Raw genomic sequence first — 24992 nt, forward strand, 5'->3', positions numbered from 1 at the left:
CCGTGCTGCCGTCCCTGGGGCGTCCAGAAGGACGTGTGGAAGCGGCATGTGCCGGTTGGCGAACGAGAGACGTCCCTGGGCACGCAGCCGTCGTGAGCCATGTGATACGGGCTCCAAGCGTCCATCTAGGGCAGCAACTTTCAAACTTTTTTTTTTTCTCGTGACCCAGTTGAAGAAAATCTTTGATGCCGCGACCTGACAGAATGTGACCGGACTGTGGGCTCCGGGGTGGGGCTGAGGATTGAGCTTTGGGGGAGGGTATTAGGGGGCTCTGGCTTTGGGGGGGATCAGGACTGGGGCAGGAGGAGCTGACCTTGAGCAGCTCCTGGTCAGCAGTGCAGCGGGGGGGCTGAGGCAGCTTCCTGCCTCTCCTGGCACCTCAGACCCTGTGGGCCCCAGAAGCAGCCGGCAGCAGGTTCCCAGGCACTGGGGGTACAGAGTTAGTGTGAGGGGCAGTGGGCGGAGCCCTGTGCGCTCTCCCCCCACACCTTGGAGCCAGGCCTGTTGCCGGCTACTTCTGGGGTGCAGCAAAATCTGCGGTGCATGACAGGCAGGGATCTGCCTTAGCTCCCCCACTGCTCACCTGATCTCCCTGCAGTAATGAGACCCAGCGCCCGACATTCCACCGCCCAGTCCTGGTCCACCCCTAGTTTGACAACCACTGGCCTAGTGCAGGGCTGGCCTTACCATGAGGCGAACTGAGGCAGCCACCTCAGACACCAGACTGTGGTGGTGGTCGGAGGGGGGTGCTACTAGGACCCAGAGTGTAGAAAATTGTGTCTGCTGCTGGTGCAGTGAGGGGGCATTTGAGCTCCCCACCTCAGGTGCCAAAATGTGGGGCGGCCCTGGCCTACTGGGAACCAAATGGCCTGTTAAGCATGTAATCGGCTTAGGGGCAGGGGAGTGAGGGAAGTCTCCTCCCACCCCAGGGCCATGGGCACTTTGGGGGAACTTGGGGTGGGGACAAAGGCACCCCCTCACTCTCAGACAATCATTGTCTGGGGGTGAGGAACCTGGAAATAAACTGGCCCTGCCCCTCCCTTTCCACGCGACGCCACACCCCTTCCTGTGCGGTCGGGGGCCACTTCAAAAATTTTCGAAGTCGCCCCCGGCAAAAAATGATTGCCCACCACTGCCTTAGCTATTGGGGTGCCCGGGAACCAGGGTTAAATACACAGCACATCTCCCGTGCCCTGGAGCCAGATACTCTGAGACTCTCGCGGGTCTTTCTCAGCAGGGCCGGACAAACTGGTTTATGGAGCAACTCCAGAGCTTCGCTCCTCCCTGCCCGGCGGCTGCCCCGCATGGTTGACAGCTGAGCTGGAGGGCAGAAGCAGGGGATTTGCCCAGGGGTGCGATGGGGAAAGGGCACTGGGCTGTCTGTGGGGTCCCTTCAGCCGAGAGGGGGCTAAGGCCAACGAAGCGGCTACCTGCCTGGGCACATGGACAGCGGCTGTTTGGTTCCTCAGTGCCAAGGGGGTGAGCACACACGCCTGGAAGACCAGTTGCCGTCGCTGCCAGAAATCCTGACCCAACGTGTTTAGAGAGGGTCTGGAATCTGTGACCATGTGGGGGTGTTGGCCAGAGCGAGCTGTGATGCAGCACGCACTAGGCCCAGGGGCTGATTTAGGGGAAAGAGTATGAGGCTGAACACATGTCACTTGGCTCCGGGCCCACCACGTGAAAAGTGATTGCTACAAGGAGGCTGCTAGGAGAGACTACACCCCAGGACAGTGGGGAAACGGAGACCGGATCCGGCTGTGGCATCATCTCCGTGGGGGTGCAGAGGGGGAGCAACAAAGCTTTGGGAGGATGTAAACAAAACTGGACAGAGACCTAGCAAATGTACAGCTAGGAGCCATGTTGCCCTGGCAACCAGGAGGCACCAAAGGGCTGCTGCCTGTCTTGCTAGAGCGGTGGTAATAGGGTTCAGTGACCATCCTTATGTCCCTGCGTGGGTGCACTAGTTGTGTGTGTGTGTGTGTGTCCTTAGCAGTCAGTTGGCACTTCCTGAGCCTGTGGGTGGTGGGTGAAGGTAGGGCTGGGGGAGGCAAGCCCCCAGCTCCGCCCCTTTTGCCCAAGCCCCGCCCCCCACAGGAGCCAAGCCGTGCCCCCAGCACCACAGGGAGGCAGGGCAGTGCGTGGCCCCAGCTGCCTCGGCCCTGGAGCATGGGGAGGGCGGGCGCTCTGGGGCTGCAACACTCCGCCCCCAGGACGCCGACAGCGGGGCCAGGCTGGTGGTTTGGGAAGGTAACGCCTTCCCCTGCTTATGATACCTGCCGCCCCTGCCTGAGCCCAACAGCCAAGCCTGGGCACAGCTAGAGGGGGCTGAGCACCACGCACCCCAGAAACCAGTTGTGGCTGCCTGTGCTGGGGTGGAGCCTGCCTCACCCCAGCCCTTTGAGAAGCCACTGGCCTGCTCCGGAGCCCAACAGGGAGCTGGACTGAGTCCACTTCTCCCAGTCTCTAGGCTCCACGTTGCAGCCTCTCTGGGAATGGCCGAAAAGAATCCAGAGATCCCGACAGCCTGGAAAGGGGGGGCTGGGAAGTAGCTCCTTGATAGTTCTTAAATCCCGCAAATTGGCTGCTAAGTGTCCACGTGCTCTGGAAATGCCCCAGGGCCCTGGCGGGTCCTGCCACAGCCTGGTATCGCTGTGAAAAGAGAAAGTGGGGCGACCCTGAGCTGTGCCTGCGGAACGTAAACTCTTGATTTTTCTCCAGCGTGTCTTCCCCAAGTGGGTTCCCTGGCTCATTGACAGAACCCTGCCTGTTACAGAGCGGGGGAAACTGAGGCCCAACTAGGGGAAAATGACTTGCCCACGGTCATAGAGTGAGTCCATGGCAGAGCTGGGACTAGAGCCCAGAAGCCTGATAGTCTGCTTGCTCTAACCACTAGGCAGGTGCAGCATTCACATCAGCATCACCTGATAGCCCAGTCTGCAAAGAGCCTGGGACTGGTTTGTCAGGCAGCAGCAAGAGGCTGTGGGGAGCACTTTAATCCTTCTCGGAGGGCGGGGATTGAACCCCGAATGGGGGAGTTTTCCTGGCCCTTCTGCTCAGACCCTGCTTTAACAGAGTAGAATCTGCTCAGCATGTCGGGGTATCCCCAGATACAGAGTGGGGCTGAGGCCTGCATGCCCCTCTGCCTGCCCCCAGAGATGGGACCCTCCTGCTCTCAGCCAGTCCGAGGGCCTGTGGGGCACAGGGGCATGGTATGAGTCCATGTCAGTGCGGAAGAACCCCAGTACTTGGACCCCAGGTGCTTGGGGGGTAGATTCGCCCAGGCCAGCCCTCTGCTGGTGCTGTGCATTTACCCACATCCCAAACGGGCCTGCTAGGCTTCTTGTGCTATGGGTCCCTTCCCTTCGTCTCTGCAGGGGCTTGTCCCAGATGCTGGCCGCGAAGCCAGGCGAAGCCTTAAATAAAACCAGGCTCCCGGGCTGCTGGTCCGGCCCTTTCCAGTCCTAGGGAGCTGGGAGAGCGTTTCCTCACCAGCTCAGTTCTGGGGATTCCACGGCCAGGCGGCTCCCTGCAGCAATAGCCTTTTATGGTTCCCAGCCAGAGGCCGTTAAGCAACCACGGGGCTAATCTGCTTAATGTTTCCTTAACGCAAACAGCGAATGTTCTTGAGAGCATCACTCTGTCATCTGGGGCTGAGCGAAGGTGGGAGCCGTTGCAGTGCGGAGCCAGGGGGTCTGTCCCCGCCTCTCAGCGGTGGCCGCACTCAGCCCGCCGCCCCAAGGAGTGGTGGAACACCCAGAGCCCGTGGCCTGGTCTAGGCTTCAAATCTTAGGGCTGGCAGAGACCTCAGGAGTCATGAGTCCACCCCTCCTCCCCAAAGCAGGACCAAACCTCAACTAAACCATCCCACCCAGGGCTTTGTCAAGCCGGGACTTCAAAACTTCTAGGGATGGAGATTCCACCCCCTCCCTAGGGAACCCCTCCCAGTGCTTCCCCGCCCGCCTAGTGAAATAGTTTTTTCTAATATCCAAGCTAGACCTTCTCCACTGTAACTTGAGACCATTGCTCCTTGTTCTGTCATCTGTCACTACTGAGAACAGCCTCTCTTCATCCTCTTTGGAAGCCCCTCTCTGAGAGAGGGGACGCATTTTGTGACCTAAGCCCCATCGAGGACGCAGCAGGAAGGAAACCCCCCCTCTTGTCATTGTAGCAAGTGTCTCTGGCACAGCAGCACAGCTGTGCCACAGCTGTTCCATGCCAATGCTTGTGTGAGCAAAATACCTGCAGGGGCAGTGACTGTCCCCAGAGCCAGTCTTAGGGCAACCCTACGGGCGAGCTGGACAGTTGCCCGGGGCTGCCAATTAGTTAGGACCATCCCTGACCATCCCATCTAGTGGCACTGAGACACTAATGAGTCTGCGCTACAGCCTTGGCTAATAGCCAGCTGGCTTTTCACTCATCTGGTAGAGCAGGGGTGGGCCATAAGCGGGCCGGACGCAGTTTTCTGAGGTTGGCCCCTTGCAGGCCACTAGACATTTGATTCACATAGTGGGATTTCACATCCATCTAATGTCACAACATTAGTCACAAAATACTTCTGGTCTAGCAACTAACCTACCTTCTTCTCAATCTAGTTGCCATCAATTTTGTGAACCTAAGAACATCAGAACAGCCATACTGGGTCAGACCAAAGGTTCATCTAGTCCAGTATTTTGTCTTCCAACAGTGGCCAGTTTTTTGGTTTCCATCACAGATCATTGCAGGGTCTGCAGGTATGGCTGCTGGCAGCTCCCATTGGCTGCGGTTCTCCATTCCTGGCCAATGGGAGCTGCCAGCAGTCGTACCTATGAACACACAAGCAACCCTGGCGAACTGTGTCTCACCTGCGAGCCTCTTATTGCCAACCCCTGTGATAGAGACTCATGCACTAAGCTCCAGAGGTCCCAGGTTCGGTTCCACCTACCTGGTCGCTCGGCGCACGGGGACTGTGTCTGATTCTTGCGTGCACCTCAGACTGCCCAGCCGAAATGTGTGTGTGCAATTGCAGAGGCCGGTTTGCAAGTGTGCACCTACTCAGGTGGTGAGGCTGTGACGTGGTTGGACACAGTTGGGGCTGCTCCTGCTCTGTGGATTAGATCGCAGGTTCTCAACTGTTCTCCTGAGCTCCCCTGCCAGCATGCTATAAAACGCTGTCCCACAGCTACCGGTTTTCAGCCTCACTGGGCCCCAGCCTGTCTGATGCTGGCCTTACTTGGCCGACTCCCTGAAACCTGCTTGTGGACGCTAAGGAGAACCCCCGAATTAGATGGATGTGGCAGATGTGAAGTGGCACGGGCGCTCTGCAGTCTCGAGGTAACCTGGGGTCTGCATCTTAGGCATTTGCTTCTCCAGGCACGGGGGGAAACCAGTCTGACTTGGGGCCTCAAACAAGGCTTCTCTTTGCTCAGTCTTTGGCGTCTGGGGGGGTTTACTGGGGAGCTGGCTGGGTGGCTTTGCTACTTGGCTGTCCCACATCCCTCTCCATGGTACTATCTGGAAAGGAGTCAGCTGCGAAGGTAGCCTGGGACTTCGTTTGTCTCATCTGGCTGTGCACACATTGCCTAAAATGGTCTCCCAGCCCTATAGCTCCAGGCTCTATATGCTGCTTGAGTAATGACCCCTGTTGCGCGGGGCTATGTTATGAAGTGTACAGGAGCTGGGCTGATTGATCGAGTGTTGAACACGAGTGTCGGCAGTACACAGAGAGGATCTATGTTGTGCTGCGGGGTGGGGGTGGGGTGAAGTCGGTGCCTGTGTCCAGACCTCCAGCCCGGCACATGTTGAACGTTTGCCCGGATTCAAAGAGCGCTGGTTCCCTTCCAGGCTTCCACTGAAGCCTGAAAGACGCCCTGGGCCGGCACGATGGGCCTCTTTCTGGAGCGGCTCGGGCTGACCGGACGTGGCTCCTGCCGGCGGAGGAAAACGCTTCATGGTGCGACTGGGACCCACGTGTGTCTCAGCTTTCACCCTCACCAGTGTGAAAGCAAAATGCATCAGTCCGCAGTGACTGCGTGGTTCCAGCAGCTGGCTCAGCCAAGGTGTGAGCCCAAGGCAGCACACCGACAGCGGGACCTGGCCAGTGGATGCTTTAGTTTAAGTCAAACCCAGTTGAGGGGTGACAGAGTCCAGCCTGGGCAGCGCAAGTCGCTCGCTGGATATATCCCACCCCTCTAGATTTGAGAAAAAATTCAACTGGCATCTAGTTCAATGTCATCTGCCGCGTTTTTACTGTTCACTGTGGTGTCATTCTACACTACCGTAAAACTTCCAATAGAAGCCCCCAGCATCTATTAGTACAAACGGTCTGGCTTGTATTCGAGACCCGGCATTTATTTGACAGACCCAGCGTCTACTAAAACATCTGGTCAGTACTCCCAGCGTCTAACAGAGTCAAAGGCTCGTATTGAAGGGAAATGGTTTTACTTTGGAGGTGATTGTACGATTTTCTGCGACGTGCGACCGTTTTCAAAGGGGCCGAAGACGATTGTGTCAATCCCGTGTTTCAGTAAGATAGTGTAAGTTTATCCCGTGTGTGAGACTTAGGGGTTGCTCTCCCCTGTTCCTCTCCCTTACATGGGAGACCCCCCCCACACCATGTTACAGGATATGGGGAGTTCTCTCAGTGGAGCAGCGTTTCTCTTCCCCCTTGCTCTGACCAGATCATCCCCCTAGGCAGGGATAATCCCAGACTGGGAATTTTTTCTGCCTGGCCAGGGTATCCGGCCCATGGGGCAGGCTCCGGGTGTGGGCAGGGGGGTCTGTTGTGAGCAGCTGCAGGTCAGACCGGTGGCCATCTCTGTCTCCTCCCCTTTACGGGGATGGGGGCTAGAGCCCAGTGCGCCCCCTCCAGTACCTGTGGAAGGGAGAGAGGGGGCAGGGTCTGGCAAAGTTTGTCTCTGTGGTTGGTTGCGCTGCACGGCTGAGTACTTCTCAGCGAGGGCAGCGAGTGAGTGGCCAGGTGGGCAGGTGCCAGGCACCACAGGGCCCTGAAGGCCCTGCCTGCCCAGCAGCTGGTGACCTCAGCAACCCTGCCTGTTTCCTTGAAGAGCAGGATCCTCTGTTTCAAAGGAGGCATGAAAACAGGAGGTTTCCTTTGTCCTACGTTGTTCTAGGCACCTCTCGTGATGAAACCAGAACTTGTCTTCCTCCCCTTGGATGCTGCCAGCGGAGCAGTTCCTCTTGCTAGAGGCCATGTTGGTGATCAGGAAAATCACCTGAACAGGAGCTTCTAGTGTGATTCCGTGGCCAAAAGGGCGAATGCAATCCAAGTCTTAGCTTCTAGCCCTGTCTGTCTGGAGACTCTCGGTGGTATTTCATCACCGGGGGCAGCCCACTGGCTGCCTATTGACTCTCAGCCCAATGCCTGTGCTGTCGCCAGTCAGCTTGATTTAGGTTTGTGACGTGCGGTGAGATGTCATCCCCTGCTCCTGCGGCGACCTATTAAACGTGAAGAAGTCCAGCACAATCCCATGACAGAGTAAACAAAAGCCTTTAGAAATCCTGGAACACATTAACGGGGGTATTTATGCTGGTCGCCCATAAATCATAGTGAGATTCAATTCAAATGTCTCCTTTTGCGGGATTTCAGTGTGTAATCTTTCAGGGTTTTTTCTCTCCTTAGAATCATTTAAAATACATGGGGGGAAATAAATGTATATTGCCGGACACTTGCCTCTACTGATTGGCAGCAATTAGAATGTGAAGTCCTTGGAAGGAACACAGAGTTGTTAAGATTCAGGAAGGAAAGGTTAGAAGCCAACATCCAGAGGGAGGTTTTATGCTTACTTTATGATTGTTCTGTAGGGCTTAACCATTGTGCGCTTGGTTAACTCCTCACCCAGTTTTGATGCTAAAAAGTCCTGGCTGAGTGGAAGAGCATTAAATCAGCCTAGTCCCTGAGGTTTAAACAAGTGAACTATGTGCACAGAACGCATAGTGTTGTCATCACGGAGAGTGGATTTAACCAAGTTTACAGTCGTTCGTTCAGGTTTCCTGGTGCCTGATCCAGGGTCAGCAACAAAGATCTACAGAATATTTTGTTTCATTTAGATTTTTGACGTGTGGGATGTCCTTGGCATGTTTTGTACATTGGTTTCCTCATCGTGTTGTGGGATTACTTGTAGAGCGGGTCTGTCCTATTGGGTTGCCTGGTGCATTTGGCCTTTGACAGTCTCTTGCTTTAGTTCTCTGCATTTTCAAATCACAACGCTTGGTCTGGTAACCTGGCTTCTGTCCAGTGTATTCCTTAGCAATGGCATCTGAATTCTCCATGAATCATGCCATGGCCTTAGAGAGAATAGTTAATGTTTCGAGTGTGGCTCGCTACCGAGGAATGCGCTGCAGTCAGCTGGACGATGCATTGTACCATGAACCATGTCAAGCCTTCGTTTTATGGCTCAATGATCTGTTAGGTTGTGTGCATATACACCCTCTCTCTTGCGCACACACATGCTCTTCAGCAGAGGTTCCCAAACTTTTCGGCATCACACCCCCTTTTTGATTTTTGAGAAACCCTCCCCCCCTCCCCAAAATAGCAGCCAGCCTGAAGTCTGCCCCAGCCAGCCTGAGCGGCCCCCCTCCCCACGGGAATTTCTTCACGTCCCCCCAGGAGGCGCACCCCCCAGTTTGGGAACCCATGCACTACCGTGTAGAGGACACAGATGTAGGAGCATTCTGATACTGGGGAATGAAATCCTTCCAGGCTGTTCATTAGAACCCCAGTGTACAGAATCATAGAACTAGAAGGGACCTCAAGAGGTCATCAAGTCCAGTCCCCTGCCCTCACAGCAGGACCATGCACCGTCCAGATCATCCCTGACAGATGTCTATCCAACCTGCTCTTAAATACCTCCAGTGATGGAGATCCCACAACCCCCCCATGGCAACTTATTCCAGTATTTCACCACCCTGACAGTTAAGAAGCTTTTCCTAAATGTCCAACCTAGCCTCACACCTTCCAAATCCCCTGGGCTGGAGTCCTTAAGAATAAGGGATATGAGTAGAATTGGAGGTCTTTAAATCTTGTAGGTTTAGGCACCTGCTTTCTCATGGAAGGCAGCAGCCGGGGGCCCCCACGAACAGACTCATCGGGCTGTCCGCTCCAGAGAAGAGCCCCAAAGTTTGTGATAACTATCTGCAATCCAGCTGTGGAAGAGGGGACTGCCCATGACCGCGCTTTCTGTGAAAATTCACGTTTTCTCTTTTGAAGGATGGCGACTTTTTCATGGGCAGGTCTTATTGGGAAACCGTTTTTCATCCCTGTGGTATTTATGTGGTGGGGCAGAGCGTCTTTGGCGCTTCTCTGTGAAACCTGTCTGGGAGGGGGGAGAAATCTGTGGGTGCTGTGGTCAAGCTGGTCTTTCTCTGATGACCCGGGACAGTCCGGGTGAAGGCAGGTTACCCACAAGGTGAAGATGCACTTCTAGATAGACTGGCAGCTCCCCTTGTCGCAGTGCCCAAGAACCCTGGCCAGCGAGGGGAGGAGATCGGAGAGACACCCCTGGGCATTGCTTGGTGGACGCCATGTTCTCCTGCAGCACAGAGGTGTCTCTGGGTGTAGCTAATCTGGGCTGAGACCCTTTTCTTCAAGTGTCACTTGGGAGTGTCTCCTGAGGAGAAGGCAACTGGACTGAGCGTATGGGACTCCTCCCAGCTGACCAGGGCAGGGGCCTGAAAGCTCACGGTGGCTGGGAGAACGTTGGAGGTCAAATGCCATGGAAACAGTCTGCTGGAGCCATTGCAGGATCCCGCGAACGGCTGGCCGGCTGAGCACGAGCTGGCTGCCTGCCCTCGTCTCTGCTGTTCTGCCAGGAGAGCTGGGGCCTCTGCTGTCTGGGGGACTCGGGTGAGGGGGAAACATGCCAGACCCTGGCAGGAGTTTGGTGAACTCAAAGCCAGGCACCTTGCCAGAGGTGAGCCAGCAAGGAGGGGCTGTGAAGGCATCCGGGTCCCCTAATGATTGTAGGTGCTGTCCTGCGAGGGTGCCCTGGAGGGAGAGAGGGAGGGATGGGGAGTTGAGGAGGATGGTGTTTCAGACACTCCCAGGACCAGACCTGCCCAGGGGGCTTCTTGGCCTGTGGGTTTGCAGTTTTTTTTCAATCCCGGGAGGTTTGAGGTAGCTCTGGTCGGAGGAGTCACCTGGGAACTGAAATGTGGGGCTCTCCTCCTGAGAGACACGGAGGTCCCACAAGACTGGGGCTCTTCCAGCTTCCCATAGATAGAGGGCTGCCCTGAATTCTCTGAGCAGCCCCGCCCTCCGGTGCTCATTCAGGGGCCCCATTTGCTTGCGTTTCGCTGGGTCAGGGCCAGTGGAGACGTTCTGTCCTTGTGAGGCATGTGGTGGAGCGTGACAGCCATCAGGCACGTTTTCCTGTTCCTGGGGATCGCAGGCAAAGGAGATGTTTCCATGCAGCTGTATGCCGCCAATCCCACTGCGCTCCCCTCCCGGGGTGGGGGTGTGTGTGCTGAGGGCCTGGACGTGGAAGGGGGGTTGGAGACATTCTGCATAACATTTATTGCCTGTTGGGGAATTCTGTTTTGCAAGCAGAAGGGCGCGAGTTCCCCGTCTGGACCAGAAGGGAGTAGCAAACAGATGCGCTCGGAGGCAAGAGTCCTGCTTTTACAGCCCTGGCAATGACACCTGGCTTTCTCAGCTCAGGCCTTTCCATGACCCATCACGCCCTCGCTGCCATCCGGGTATCACGCGCTTGCTGTGCGTCCAAGATCAGGGGCCAGGGACATGGTCAGCACTGAAGAACAAGGGCCCTCGTGCCAGGAACGCAGCGCCCAGCGTGGCCGTTGGTGGCTCCGCTGGCTCATCTGATCACACTCGGAGGCGTCTGGTTGTCTCGTGCTGTTTGATTTTACGTTGCATTTAGCAGGCGTATACGTGGCCTTCTCCAAGCAGGCCCATGGGCCTTGCGCTCAGTCAACATATCGCAGCCCCAATTCTGGTTTAAAATGTCCTCTGTGGAGTTGCTCTCCTTGGTTGCTGCGTGGGCCTTACCCGGTGCTGGGCCAGACCCGGGGCAGGCCCAACCCCTCTCTGACCCCCTCACTGAGTGAATCTTGCATGGCATAGCGTGGCTGTGGGACAGCCACTTTACATACATTAAGGGTGAGTCTAGACTACGGGGGTTTTTCAAAAAAAACTTCCCTTGCATCTAGACTGCTGCCGCGTTCTTTTGAAAGTAAATCGAAAGAACGCAGCAGTTTTTTCGAGCGTGGAAAACCTCGTTTTATGAGGAAGAACGCCATTTTTCGAAAGTGCCCTTTTGAAAAAAGGCACCATGTAATGCAAACTGTGCTTTTTCGAAAGAGAGCATCCAGACTGCTTGCGTGCTCGTTCAAAAAAGCAGCTTGCTTTTTCGTAAGTACTGGTTGTCGTCTAGACGCTCTTTTTTAAAAGAGGCTTTTTTGAAAGTATTTTTTGAAAAAGCCTCTTTTGAAAGAGGCTTGCAGTCTAGACGTAGCCTAAGATGGGGACAAATTTGGCTACAAGTACTTAAGAGAGAGATCTTGGAGTCATTGTGAATAGTTCTCTAAAAACATCCACCCAGAGTGCAGTGACAGTCAAAAAAGCAAACAGACTGTTAGGGGGGAGGGATAGCTCAGTGGTTTGAGCAGTGGCCTGCTAAACCCAGGGTTGTGAGTTCAATCCTTGTGGAGGCCATTTAGGGATTTGGGGCAAAAATTTGTCAGGGATGGTACTTGATCCTGCTGTGAAGGCAGGGGACTGGACTTGATGACCTTGCAAGGTCCCTTCCAGTTCTAGGAGATAGGCAATCTCCATTAATTTAAATTTGAATAATTAAAAAAAGGATAGAGAATAAGACAGAAAATATCTTATTGCCTTTATAGAAAACCATGGTGCGCCCACATCTTGAATACCATGTAAAGATGTGGTTCCCTCATGTCAAAAAAGATATAGTGGCATTGGAAAAGGTTCAGAATAGGGCAACAAAAATGATGAGGGGTTTGGAATGGATCCCCTTTGAAGAGAAACTAAAAAGACTTGGAGTTTTCATCTTAGAAAAGAGGAGACTAAGGTGGGAATATGATAGAGGTCTATAAAATCATGCCAGGTGTGGAAAAAGTAAATAGGGAAAAGTTATTTGCTTTATTCCCACAATATAAGAACTAGGGGTCACCAAATGAAATGAATAGGCAGCAGGTTTAAAACAAATAAAAGGAAGTATTTCTTCACTCAGTGAACAGCCAACCTGTGGAACTCCTTGCCAGAGGATGTTGTGAAGACCAGGACTTTAACAGGGTTCAAAAAAGAGCTAGATAGATTCCTGGAGGTTAGGTCCATCAATGGCTATTAGCCAAGATGGGTAGGAATGGTGTCCTGAGCCTCTGTTTGTCTGGAAATGGGTGACAGGGGAGGGATCACTTGATGATTACTTGTTGTGTTCCCTCCCTCTGGGGCATCTGGTATTGGCCACTGTGGGCAGACAGGATACTGGGCTAGATGAACCGTTGGTCTGACCCAGTCTGCCGTTCTTATGCTCTCTTGACAGGTCAGCCACACGCAGGGGTGGGGCCTCTTCTCTAGAGATGGGCCTGGATCCAGGCTGGGGCACTTGTTTCTGTGGGGCAAATCCTCTTGGAAAGGATCTATCCAGACGCGCCTCCTGGGGGAAGGGCCAGGCCTGTCAGAGCTTGGCTTGCTGTGCCCCGGCCTTCTTCGGGCTGACTCGCCTGGCTGGATTTCTTCCTTAACGCCCCTGTGCCTCTGTGCAAAGGGGTTTTTTTCTGCCTGTCTTTCCAGGCCTTTTCTGTCTGTACCTGGGGCCCTATGGCTGCCTACGGGGAGCACAGGACCAGTGTCTGCCTTCTGCCACCAGCCGCTTAACTTCTGCCCAGTTGCAGTGGCGCCTCGTCAGCAGCCTGAGGGCCAGGGCAGGTCACTCTGCGGCCGGTTCCAGGCTGGTGGCTGCTGAGGTCCCAATGGTTCCTGGGCGACGCCCCGGGTCAGGCACAAGGGCTGCCCTCTTCTGCGCTCGCTGCACGTGGGTGCCTCGGGCCCATCGCTGCCCTGGTGGCTGTTCCTGTTGGCCTCGTGCTGCGTGATGGTGACCGTCTCTCTCTCTCACACGCGTGCAGGGTCAGACTGCAAGCCGTGCTCGCGGGAGTTTGGCACCAGCAGTGTCCCCGGCTCCGACTGCAGCAGCCTGGACACCTTCTCCCCAACTCTGGTGGTGGGGGACGAAGTCTTCTTTGCAGAGGAAAAGGCAAGTGGGGCTCCGGTTCTGCGGCCACAGCGCCATCCCGTGGGTGCTGCACACTGAGCGGGCAGCGTCTCCCGGCATGCAGGGGCTGGGCAGACTGCCCTGTAAACCTGGACTGGGAGCTCTCGTGGCTTTTAGTGCTGTCCCCAGCGTACTGCCAGCCCTCTGCTCCCATCCACTGCCCCCAGGGGCCCTGGAGGGGGGGCAGTCCCGGCAGGGGGCTGTGGAGGGGTGTTTCTCTGGGGAAAGGGAGATTTTACTGCACCTCAAGGCTGCTCTGCTCCGCCATTGACTGAGCAGAGACCTGATGCTCAAGCCCTGGATTATTGGGTCTGGCGCCAAGTGGAAGGGGTCAAAGGTCAGCCAGCCCCTTCCCCAGCCAGCACGTGTGTGCCCCCCACCCCTCTCACTGCTACAAGGGCAAAGCTTTCGATTTGGTGTCCTGCGGAGGGGGAGATTGTCTTGGAGGGTTTGTACTGGAAAAAGAACGGGGAACAGGGCTACTGAAGGGCTTGGCCCATGTATTTCGCAAGTGCAGGGGTTGGGAAAATCAAACGCTCCCCTTTCCATGGCATTAGTGGGAGCCAGGCACAGCGAGGCCGCATGCCCTAGGACAGGAGCACAAGGCTCGCCCAGACTCAGGTGGCAGCTCCGCTCACCCACCAGAGAAGCCCTTTGTACCCCGGTTTCCCCCATGTAGAGACCGGCAGGCCCGCCCCGAGGGACAGTGCAGAGCGGTACAAGAGCCCGGCTCTGGACGTGGGCATCCTCAAAACCAGCCGGTTGATCGGCCGTAGGAAGATTCACTCCAGCCCTTTGCACCTCTTCTCTGGGACTCCGGTCCCCGGGTGTCCCGTGGTGATAGCGATGTGGCTCTGAGGCGTCAGGGGCAGCGCATTGCTCAGTGTTAATATTCCAGAGGCCCAGAGGGAGGGATTTGGTTGCCTTTGGCTGGTCCTGGCCGTCTCCTGGCTTGTCACAGGAGGTGAAAGGGGCGCTCGTGGGGCCATGCGCCTTTCTGAGGCCCAAGCCGCGGAGTCTGCTCCAGCCTCACTCCGCTGGGCCCGGGCTCTTCCCAAAGAATTAAGCTGTTGCTCCCTTGGCAGGAAGACTCCTCGTCTCCGGAGCCGGACGCCCTGCTGGGGGATGCGCACAGCAGCACCGAGGATCTCCTCTCCATAGACTCGGATCTCCACGGCACGGAGTATTACAGAGACTTGGGGCTGCCCAACGCGCCCGAGGCCGGTGGGGCTCCGGGAACCACAATGCTGCCGGATCGGACAGGCCAGAGGGTGCCCCGCTGTCCCGTCCCAGAAGAGAAGCCTGGAGGTGCGGGGCAAACGCTTGGGGGCGCTGCCTGCCCTGATCCCACTTCCGCCTCAGCGCAGGCCAGAGAGGCCTGCGGCCATTTCCTGAACAGTGACTCAGTTTGCTCCTGCGCGGCAGGGCCCCAGGACAGCCCCCCGGGGTGGGGGTGCCTGGCAGAGTCGGGCACAGGACTAGCACTGCAGGATGATGAGGAGTCCTTTCCTACCCTAGTGAGATCCATGTCTACCTCGCGGCGCCACAGCTGGGAGAGCTCCATGTCCCCTACGGAGAGCGAGCGCAGGTACGGCAGGGACCCCGCAGCCGGCTGGTGTGGGGCCTGTGGGGGACGGAGGGGAGAGGAGATGTGGGGAAACATCTGACATCGGGGTGCGAGGCCTCTGTGGGGGCTGCCCCTTCCTCTTCCTGGGAGGCCCCTGAGATCGCTGTGTGGCAAAAAAACTCACATGGGCCGGGGCTGGCGTCCCGGGCATGGGGGCGTGCCGGGTCTTCCCCTTGGACGTTGGTGTCGGGGCCGCATACAGCGCCCCCAGGGTCTGGCTGTGAGTCCCGACGGTCGGCGGCCCCCGTTCTCGGCAGGCTGTTCAGTGTAGCCGCTGCGAGCCCAGTGTCTCCACGGACCCCAAGATGCTGTTTTCTCCCCCAGCTAGAGCACCCCAGCGCTGGCTGTTCCCTCCAGGCACCAGGCTGACCCTGGGGCCAGGGCCGGCCTTAGGGAAAATGGCACCCTGGGCAAACTTGCGGTTTGGTGCCCCTGGCCCTTGGGGGCATAGCATCACCCATTTCCCCTGGCACCCATGGGCTCCCCAGCCCCCGCATCCTGAGCTTATGCCCTCTTGACCACCAGGGCTTGCACTGGGCCTCCTTTGCCCCCAACCTCCACACCGTGCCCCCCAACTCCTGCTCTTTCCTCCCCTCTGTGCCCCCTGCGCTTCCAGCATGTCCTGCCACGCTGCCCCCTGCCCAGCACCCTCCACCCAGCAACACCCATGCCCGGTTTCCCCTCCCCCTCTGCCTACGGCACCCTGGGCACGAGCCCAGTTTGCACCCCGCCTGAGGCCCAGCTCCGGGCTGGGAGCAGCTGTCGGCTTGGCAGTGACTGTGCCGTCTCCCTTCTCCCCCAGCCCCAAGAATTCCAACACCCCAGGTCACCCGGAGCCGCCCTTCCACGGGGCCTGCTCTCTGCTGGCGGCTCCGCTCCTGCTCCTGCCCAGGGCCGGCTGGCGCAGCCCACCCGGCGCAGCCAAGGCCCGTGCGGTGCTGTGGCTGGAATGCTCCAGCCGCTCAGAGCTCTCTCTGCTGCTGGGTGGTCTCCCTCCCTAGTCAGCCTCTGCCAAGGGAGGCCTGGAGGCCCTCGCACTCCCTGTGCTGCGTGGGACGTAACCTCTCGCAAGAGGCCTGAGCGTGGGGCCAGGGGAGGCTTGTGCACCATCAGCCGCGTGGCGAGGGGCGGCCCAGGGGTGGGGAAGTGGATGGCCCCTCCTGCGGTGAGCTGGGTTCCGGCCTGTCTCCCTTTTAGCTCCGGAGAAAGGCGCCCACCCATCCTGGTCCACGCAGCTCCGGCCATGCCAGCAGGAGGTGGTGTTGGCTGGGCAGCTCTGCCACACCAGCCGGTCTCCTCCTGGGGGGAGCCTGCTCATGTGATCCCTCCTCTCTCCCCCCACCCCCCCCGGCAGGCTCCATCCTACTCTGAGTCCCTGCGGCTGGAGAGAGCGGGTTCGAGAGCCGGGGAGGAGTTCCCGCCTCCGCACGCACGTGCTCAGTCACACACAGCCCTGGGTGGGATTTCTGTATCCTTGAGACGAGCGTATTGATCGGGCGGCCGGCAGGGAGGAAGCTGTGAGCCAGCAACGACTATTTTTATCTCCTCCTCCTTATAAGGTGCCCTGGAATTATCTGGGGCTGCGATCTTGGCAGGCCTTTATCGGGCGCAGGCTTCGGTCCGAAGATCTATTGTTGTTCCATGCGCTGTGTTCTGTTCCCAGCTTACGCCGTGGCAGGAGCCCATGAGCAGGGTGGCTGGCGGCCAGCGGCAGCGTTGGTCTGGGTGATTGAGGAAGTGTGGGGAAGGGGGCTGGGGAAAGGGGATGTGTCCAGTTCTCCCAGGACCTGTGTCTAGCTTGCGGAGCGCCTGTACGATTTCTCATTAGTCTCCTTTTGTCCCTTCGTTCCCGTGCAGCTGGTGTCCTGGCAATGCTTTCGCTCAGCGTGCTAGGAATCGCCAGGGCCTCTGAGGCATGGGAGAGTTATCCTGGCCCCTGAACGAGGATTACTGTGGCCTATGTAGCAGCCTCTGCTGGAAGCGGGGGTAGCAGGGTGTCCAGGGCGGTTCTACAGTACTGCCTGCAAAATCCAGCGTTTTCAAAGGGAAAGCCCAACATGATGGTGGTGGTATTTTGGCCAACAGGACGACAACACGAGGGAGGGGAAAGACTAGTCGACTATTCGATAAGTTTATCAGATAGTCGATATGCTAGTCAACTAGTCACTCTCCCCCCACTTGCTGCAACTATCAGAAAGAGGCAGCAAAGGGATGGGGGAGGAAGGAGGCGCTTCAAAGCAGCAGTGTTGTGTGGAGCCCGGGGTCTGCCGCTTTGAAATGCCACGTGCTGCCTGGGAGTCCCCGGATGGCCCCGGGCTCCATGTAGCATTTCAAAGTGGCAGTGCCATGTGGAGCCCAGGGTCAGCGGAGAACTCCCTCGCTGACCCCGGGCTCCATGCAGCACTGCCACTTCGAAATGCCACATGGAGTCTCATGCCGGGGTCCCCATGGCATTTCAAAGTGGCAGTGCTGCGTGGCGCCTGGGGTCAGCTGGGGACTCAGAGTCCCCAGCTGTCCCCACGTTCTATGTGGCACAACCGCTGTGAAACACCACGGGGGACAGCCTGAGTCCCCCACTAGCCCTATGCTCCCTGCAGCGCTTTCATCTTTGAAGTATAGCAACAGCCCTTCAATGGCAGAGGTGCCCTTATCGACTAATCAATTAGTTGATGCAAATTGTAGAAAAAGTCCTGCAGAAAGGGATCTCGGGGTCATCGTGGATCACAAGCTAAATATGAATCAGCAGTGTGACACTGTTGCAAAAAAACCCAAAAAAACAAACATGATTCTGGGCGGCATCAACAGGAGTGTTGTGAGCAAGACACGAGAAGTCCTTCTTCCGCTCTGTGCTGCACTGATTTGGCCTCAGTTGGAGGATTGTGTCCAGTTCTGGGCACCACATTTCAAGAAAAACGTGGAGAAATTGGAGAAGGTGCAGAGAAGAGCAAAAAATTATTAAAAGTCCAGAAATCATGAGCTATGAGGGAAGACTGAAAGAACTGGGCTTGTTTAATTTAGAAAAGAGAAGACTGAGAGGGGACATGATAGCAGCTTTCAGGTAACTAAAAGGGAGGAGGAGAGAAAAAATTGTTCTTGATCTTGGATGAGAAGACAAGAAGCAATGGTCTTAAATTGCAGCAAGGGAGGTTTAGTTTGAACATTAGGAAAAACTTCCTGTCAGGGCTATTAAACACTGGAATAATTTTCCTAGGGAGGTTGTGGAACCTCCATGATTAGAGATATTAAGAGCAGGTTGGATAAGTATCTATCAGGGATGATCTGATAGTGTTTGGTCCTGCTGTGAAGGCAGGAGACTGGACTTGATGACCTCTTGAGGTCCCTTCCAGTTCTAGTGTTCTATGATTCTATAACTCAGGGAAGCAATTTCCAGCTGGGTTTGTGGTTTATTTTAACCCTTCTGCACAAAAAACCCCCATAGAATCAAAGAACTGGAAGGGACCTCGAGAGATCATCAAGTCCAGTCCCCTGCCCTCACAGCAGGACCACACACCATCTAGATCATCCCTGAGAGGTGCCTGTCCAGCCTGCTTTTAAATCTCTCCAGTGATGGAGATTTCCCAACCTCCCTAGGCAATTTATTCCAGTGTTTAACCACCCTGACAGTTAGAAAGCTTTTCCTAATGTCCAACCTAAACCTCCCTTGCTGCAATTTAAGCCCATTGCTTCTTGTCCTATCCTCAGAGGCCAAAGAGAACAATTTTCTCCCATCTCCTTGTGACACCCTTTTAGATACCTGAAAACTGCTCTCATGTCCCCTCTCAGTCTTCTCTTTTCCAAACTAAACAAACCCAATTCCTTCAACCTTCCCTCATAGCTCATGTTCTCTAGACCTTTAACCATTTGTGTCGCTCTTCTCTGGACCCTCTCCAGTTTCTCCCCCTCTTTCTTGAAATGTGGTGCCCAGAACTGGACACAAGACTCCAACTGAGGCCTAATCAGTGCCGAGTAGAACGGAAGAATGACTTCTTGTGTCTTGCTCAAAACACTCCTGTGAATGCCGCCCAGAATTACGTTCGCTTCTTTTGCAACAATGTCACGCTGTTGACTCATGTTTAATTTGTGGTCCATGATGATCCCTTTCTGCAGGACTCCTTCCTAGACAGTTACTTCCCATTCTGTATGTGTGAAACTGATTGTTCCTCTCTAAGTGGAGCACTTTGCATTTTTTCTTATTAAACTTCATCCTGTTTACCTCAAATCAAAACTCGTGGAGCCCGTGCACGCAGAGTAGTTCCTTTCCCCACGCCTGTCCCTCACGCCAGTGCCTTCGGCGCCCCCAAATTCCTGCCTCTGAACTCACAGCCTCAGTAATCCAGGAATTCCCAGTCTCCTTTCTGAGCATGGACCAGGTCTTTTGTGTAGTGGCTCCAGCAACAGCACATTAAAAGCACAACCCTTGGCCCCTCTACTGTCGGAGTCTCTCCCTTCTAGGGTTGCCCGGTGTCTGATATAGACCCGGACAGTTTAGTATTTTCACCTCCTGTCCAGTAAAAAAAAATTCAGAAAATACAGGACACTTAAAATGACGGTATTTTCTGATTTTTTTTGTTGTTGTTGTTTTTTTTCCCCAGCCATGAGGTGAAAATCCCAGGTGCTTCCCAGGTTCTGCATGGGAGCTGTCCCGCTCGGTGCAGGGAGTCAAGTTAGGGCTAAAAAGCTCAAAAGCATTTCTTAAAGGGGCCTTCCCTTCTTTTTTTTTTCCTCAACAACTTTGGTCTCTCCGCCCCCCTTTTTTTTTCTCAGCAGAATTTTTTCCCTGGTGTTTTTTGTGTGTGTGGGGGGGGGGGGGGGGGAGGAGGGGGCGTCGGTATTTTTGGTTAAACCATCTGACAACCCTACTCCCTTCATCTCCTACTACCTTCTTGTATACGGATCAGCTCATGGAGTTTCTGCTCTCTTCTCAGGCACGGCTGGCAGGGCTTGCAGGCAGCCAGCTACAGGCCTCTGATCCCAAAGGACTCATATCCCTTATAGCTTCCCAAATATGTTTCCTCTCCTCCCTCCCCAGGCTTATTGCAGAAAGTTGGCCTGTCTGTCACCCCCAGGCTACTGTCCAAAGTGGCTTGTGCCTGTCATGGGGCTTTCTTGTCCTCAGCTGGCAGCCCTAGAATGGAGAGGCAGGTCTGTTTTTGCTTGGCCAGCTTCTGCTAACCCGCCGCAGACGACTAACTGGCTCGGCCTTCACCGAGAGACAGCAGCCTTTGTGGGACTGATGTGTCCAGTGCCGAATTGGACCCAGACTGCCCCTGGGGATGAGGCCTTCGGACAGAGGGCTGTAGAGGAGGGCAGGGACCGGTGTCCCCTCTGCCCCCGCTCTGCCTTCCCATGGTCTGAGTTGGTTTCTGTTCCCTGAACTAGACTAAGCCTGGATGCTTCGGAGACGGCCAGTGACCTGGAGTCAGAAGAGCTCGAAAGGACACAGGACACAGTGAGTGGGTGTGAAAGCCTGGCCCACGGGGCGGGAGGGGGGAGGCCGGGCTGCCGGCTGGACCTCTGCCCCGTCTCTCCAAGCTCTGTTCCTGCCAGCACCACCCCCAGGGACCTCAGCACCTGTGAACCCTGAACAGCGGAGTCCTCTCTCTGCTCTGGGACAAACTGCTTCATCGAGGACATGTTCCTGCATCATCACAACACAGGTCATTGGGGGCTTCTGTGCAGTGTGGCTCACAGACCCCCTGGAAGCCCAGGAGAAAGGGGGACCCCCCCCCCACTTACAGCCTGATACAGAGATCCCCAAGTGTCCGAGCCCGTTAGGAACTAAGGACTCCTGATGAGCAGCTAACATAAGAACGGCCACTCTGGGTCAGACCAAAGGTCCATCTCACCCAGTGTCCTGTCTGCCCACAGTGGCCAATGCCAGGTGCCCCCGGAGGGAATGAACGGAAGAGGGAATCATCACGTAATCCATCCCCTGTCACCCATTCCCAGCTTCTGACAAACAGAGGCTCAGGACACTATTCCTACCATTGATAGACTTCCAGAAAGTTATCTAGCTCTTTTTTGAACCCTGTTAAAGTGCTGGCCTTCACCACATCCTCTGGCGAGGAGTTCCACAGGTTGACTGTGTGTTTCATGAAGAAGTACTTCCTTTTGTTGGTTTAAAATCTGCTGCCTATGAATTTCATTTGGTGACCCCTAGTTCTTATGTGATGAGAACAAGTAAACAACTTTTCCTTATTCACTTTTCCCACACCAGTCATGATTTTATAGACCTCTATCATATTCCCCCTTTAGTCTCCTCCCTTCTGAGCTGAAAAGTCCCCGTCTTTTTAATCTCTCTCCATATGCCAGCCAGTCCAAACCCTTCATCATTTTAGTTGTCCTTGTCTGAACTTTTTCCAATGCCGAAGTATCTTTTTTGAGATGAGGAGACCACATCTATACGCAGCATTCGAGATGGGGGCGTACCACCCAATACCATTACTTGGCTTTCTTTTGATTCCCTCTACGTGAAAAGAACATCTGTGCAAAAGTTCTGGGTACCCTAGCAGTCCTGGCACAAGCCAGTAGACAGCAGATTTCACAGCAGTGTGTACTTCTGCCTCCCCACCCTAAAGCCCAGCCTCTCGGTGCTCCCTAGAAAGCCTAGTAAATAGACAGCCTTTATAGCATGTCCCGCATTCGTAACTCTGGTTACATACCAACGGGAGGGGCGGGATGTTAGCCTATTCCTGGGATTTGTTTCCTGGATCTTTGGTTTGGAAGGGAGGCCTCGATTCATGCCGTGGGGTGACTGTTGATGGAAGACAGAGCCAAAGACAGTGGACAGAGCCATTGGCTAGGGACGTTACATTTCAATGAATTAACTCAGGGGTCTCCAAACTTTTCAGCCCGAGGGCCGCATTAACTATCAAACAGCAGTTCGGGGGCTGACTAAACACTTGAGGTCCAAATAAAAAACAATCAAAACATGGATGTTGTTTTTAATTATTTATTTAATATTATTTTATTCAATTATTTAATAACACATTGATACACTACACATGAACACCTGTATTAGTGTGAATGGTGAAATTGTTTCCTGGATGCCAAAATAGCAGACATTTCTGGCTTTAGATTTGTTACGCGAAGGAAATTATCACTAAATAAAATAGAGTGCAACTTGTTTCGAAATCAGACGCGAAAGCAGCGAATAAGGTTTTGCAATGTAATGATCGGTTGGAAAACATCGCACTACTGCGTGCCTCTATTTTAATTCAGTAAAAACATAACGTCCACGTAAGCGGCGGCTGATCTTGGCAGGATACACGTAAATTTCCGTAATTTTTTTTTCCGTAGACAAAAAGGTCTCCACGGGCCGGATGAGAGGGCCTCGCGGGCTGCATCCGGCCCGCGGGCCGTAGTTTGGAGACCCCTGAATTAACTAATCGAATCATCGATGGGCTTTCTATCAGCTATTCAATTTGTTAAGGACTAGAGCCTCTTGTACATTTCAAAGTTGGAACGCCATGAAGCCCAGGGCCAGCTGGGAGTCCTATTTTAAGCCGGCTCTCCCCAGCACCTTCTACTCTTCCCTCTCCCCCCCCCCCCAACCCTTGCTGCCTCTTTGTGATAGCAGCAAGGAGGGGAAGTAACTAGTTGTTTAGTCACTTCCATCCTTACCATCGGCAGACCCCCTGCTGGTGCTCATGAGCAGTGCTCGCCCCACACCCCTGAATCACCCTTGCTGCAGGAGGGGCTGGAGGCCTTGATGGCTCTGTTTTTCCAGGAATGTGGCAGCAATGAGAAGAGACTGAGGTCCAAGTCCATCCCCTCCAGCTGCCGCACGGCTTCCGTGTCTCGAATCTCGAGTCTGGAGGTGCCGCTCCCAGCTGCAAAAGGTGAGTAAGTGCCTGGCATGATGCACAGGGCTACTCTGAAAAGGGTGTGGTTGGAGGAGACCCTCTGGAGAATCCCAAAGTCCACGCAGCCCTGAGTGTAGACGCGGGTAGTCCATTTAGCTGCAGCTGCTGCGCTGTTCTTTGCTTCCGGCTAGCTCAGTGAGGGCGAGTGCGGATATGTCTATCCAAGCCAGAAATGACACCCTCAGGCGCAGAGTTAGCGGTACCGAGTCTGATCTAAGGAATTTTCATAGCTCCTGTTACCATGGTATCGGAGTCCTGCTGTCCCAGCTGTGTCCAATGACACCTTGCCAAAGAACATGTCCATGGCTGGAGGTGATGGCAGATCCTTGCTTGCATGTGAATAGTGTTGTAAGAACAGAACGGCCATACTGGGTCAGACCAAAGGTCCATCCAGCCCAGTGTCCTGTTTGCCAACAGTTGCCAGTGCCAGATACCCCAGAGGGAGTGAACAGAACAGATTATCAAGTTCTCTGTCACCCATTCCCTCTGTCACCCATTCCCAGCCTCTGACAAACAGAGGCTAGGGACACTATTCCAACCCATTCTGGCTAATAAATATTGATGAACCTAACTTCCATGAATTTATCTAGCTCTTTTATGACACCTTGTTAAAATCCTGGTCTTCACCACATCCTCTGGCAAGGAGTTCCAGAGGTTAACTGAGCGCTGCATGAAGAAAGCAGCATCCCAACAACACAGGCTCCACTTAAGCCCCAGTCCCACCCATCAAGGTGCAGTTACCTCCCCCGGTAACTGAGCTTCCAGAACAGATAGTAATGTGCAGTCAGCACGCACCAAGCCTGCCAGGGAGGAGGCGGCCTTTAGAGCACAATGGCAGAGATACCCCTTGTTGTTGGAGAATTGACCGCCGCCTTCCTGGGTGTCCTGTTGGGATTTCTGACCCCTTTGTAAAGCGATGCTGGAAAAGCTGCTGGCCCCAGAAAGACCCCAGACCCCTGCTTGTTCCGAAACTGTCTTCAGACCAGGGTGACAAGACTAAATTTGCCGGAGAGCACAAGGAACCCCTACGAACGCCAGGTTTGGCTAGGGCCTGTCACCGCCACAATGTCCCAGGTCACAGGAGCTCTGTTCTCCCCACACCCAGGGAGCCAGCTGCTGGAAGCTCTGTTAAGGAGCATCCTCTCCGGCCAGGCTGCTACTGAGCAAAGTGCACCTGGCTCCAGCCCTCCTCTGGGGAGAGCCAGGGCGGGAGCATAAAGAGGGTGCAGCAGAGAAGTAGTGCAAGGTGGCTTGTGATGAATGGAGCTCTTGGGGGCCCCTCCGATGGGGGGCGGGCAAAGGGGGCAGGTGTCCCAAGGCCCGGCAATTCAAAAGCCCCAGGCCCCTTTAAATCAAAAGCTGGCACCTTGCCTAGGCTCCCCTGAGCTCTTGCCATCCAAGGAGAATGTGAAGGAGGCAGCACAGAGGACGGCGCTCAGGAGGGACAGCTTGGGAAACTGAGGCACGCTCCGAGGTGGCCCTGGGGTAGCCCAGGCAGCTGGCAACCCCACTGACCATGTTCTCCTGCCACTCCAGGTATTGGACAGCCGGTGCTGGAGCCGATTGAAAATGACCATGTGGCCCCAGAGCAAGTGTAGGTATCTGTGATCCTGGCCAGGGGGTGGCTCCATGGTTCTGTCCGTGCTGAGCAGCTGGGGACCCAGATTCAGCCTCTAAGGGAGCCAGGAGCCGTGACCGTGTCTGCTTTGGGAGGTGCCCCCTGGGCTCACGAGGGTGTTTCCTGCTGTCAGTGACTGCACTGGGCTGGTGTTTCCTGCTGCCAGTGACTGTGCTGGGGTGGTGTTTCCTGCTGTGTGGGGCACAGGGGGACTCTGCAGAGTCTGCATAGCTGCCCCGCTCCCTTGGGCCGGTTGCACCTTCCCTGTTACCTGGGTAGGAATCGCCACTGCTGGGCTCAGGGAGGGTTTGGAGCAGCGGTGGGGCGGGGCGGAGGGGAGACTTTCTGACCCCTTTCCCTCTCCCTGGTAGGCTGATGGTCCAGCAGGTACTGCAGGAGCTGAAACAGTATCACGGGTAAGTGTGGGGCTGGGAGAGGGGACCTGTCATCTGGGCTGGACCAGTCTCATGGGGGGCCCTGGGACAGCGCCCATGCAACACCCCCTCAGAATATGCCCATCAGGATCCCCCCAAGACCTTCCCTAACCCCCATGGGGGCTGCCCCCCATTAAGCCTCCCCAGGGTCTGACACTTGCTCCCTGCAGAGGCTCTGGCACCGTTCAATCTTCT

At 55.3% G+C, this 24992-nt stretch overlaps 1 protein-coding gene across 8 annotated transcripts in view; it reads left to right on the forward strand.

The window, feature by feature from the left end:
• Nucleotides 1–24992, forward strand: part of ARHGEF18 (Rho/Rac guanine nucleotide exchange factor 18) — a 95332-nt gene that overhangs the window by 5232 nt on the left and 65108 nt on the right. For 6 of the 8 annotated variants that reach the window (XM_089774926.1, XM_089774922.1, XM_089774924.1 and 3 more), the window contains exons 2-7: nt 13108–13239; nt 14343–14841; nt 20260–20329; nt 22610–22721; nt 24282–24339; nt 24735–24779. In XM_089774926.1, coding sequence (XP_089631052.1) covers nt 13108–13239; nt 14343–14841; nt 20260–20329; nt 22610–22721; nt 24282–24339; nt 24735–24779 — 916 coding nt within the window. Of the gene's footprint in view, nt 1–13107; nt 13240–14342; nt 14842–20259; nt 20330–22609; nt 22722–24281; nt 24340–24381; nt 24780–24992 lie in introns of those variants that run through there. The other 2 variants (XM_075902939.2, XM_089774928.1) reach the window with 2 other exon arrangements.

Source organism: Pelodiscus sinensis, chromosome 32, assembly GCF_052426305.1.
Source record: "Pelodiscus sinensis isolate ZL-2025 chromosome 32, ASM5242630v1, whole genome shotgun sequence".
NCBI lineage: Eukaryota > Metazoa > Chordata > Testudines > Trionychidae > Pelodiscus > Pelodiscus sinensis.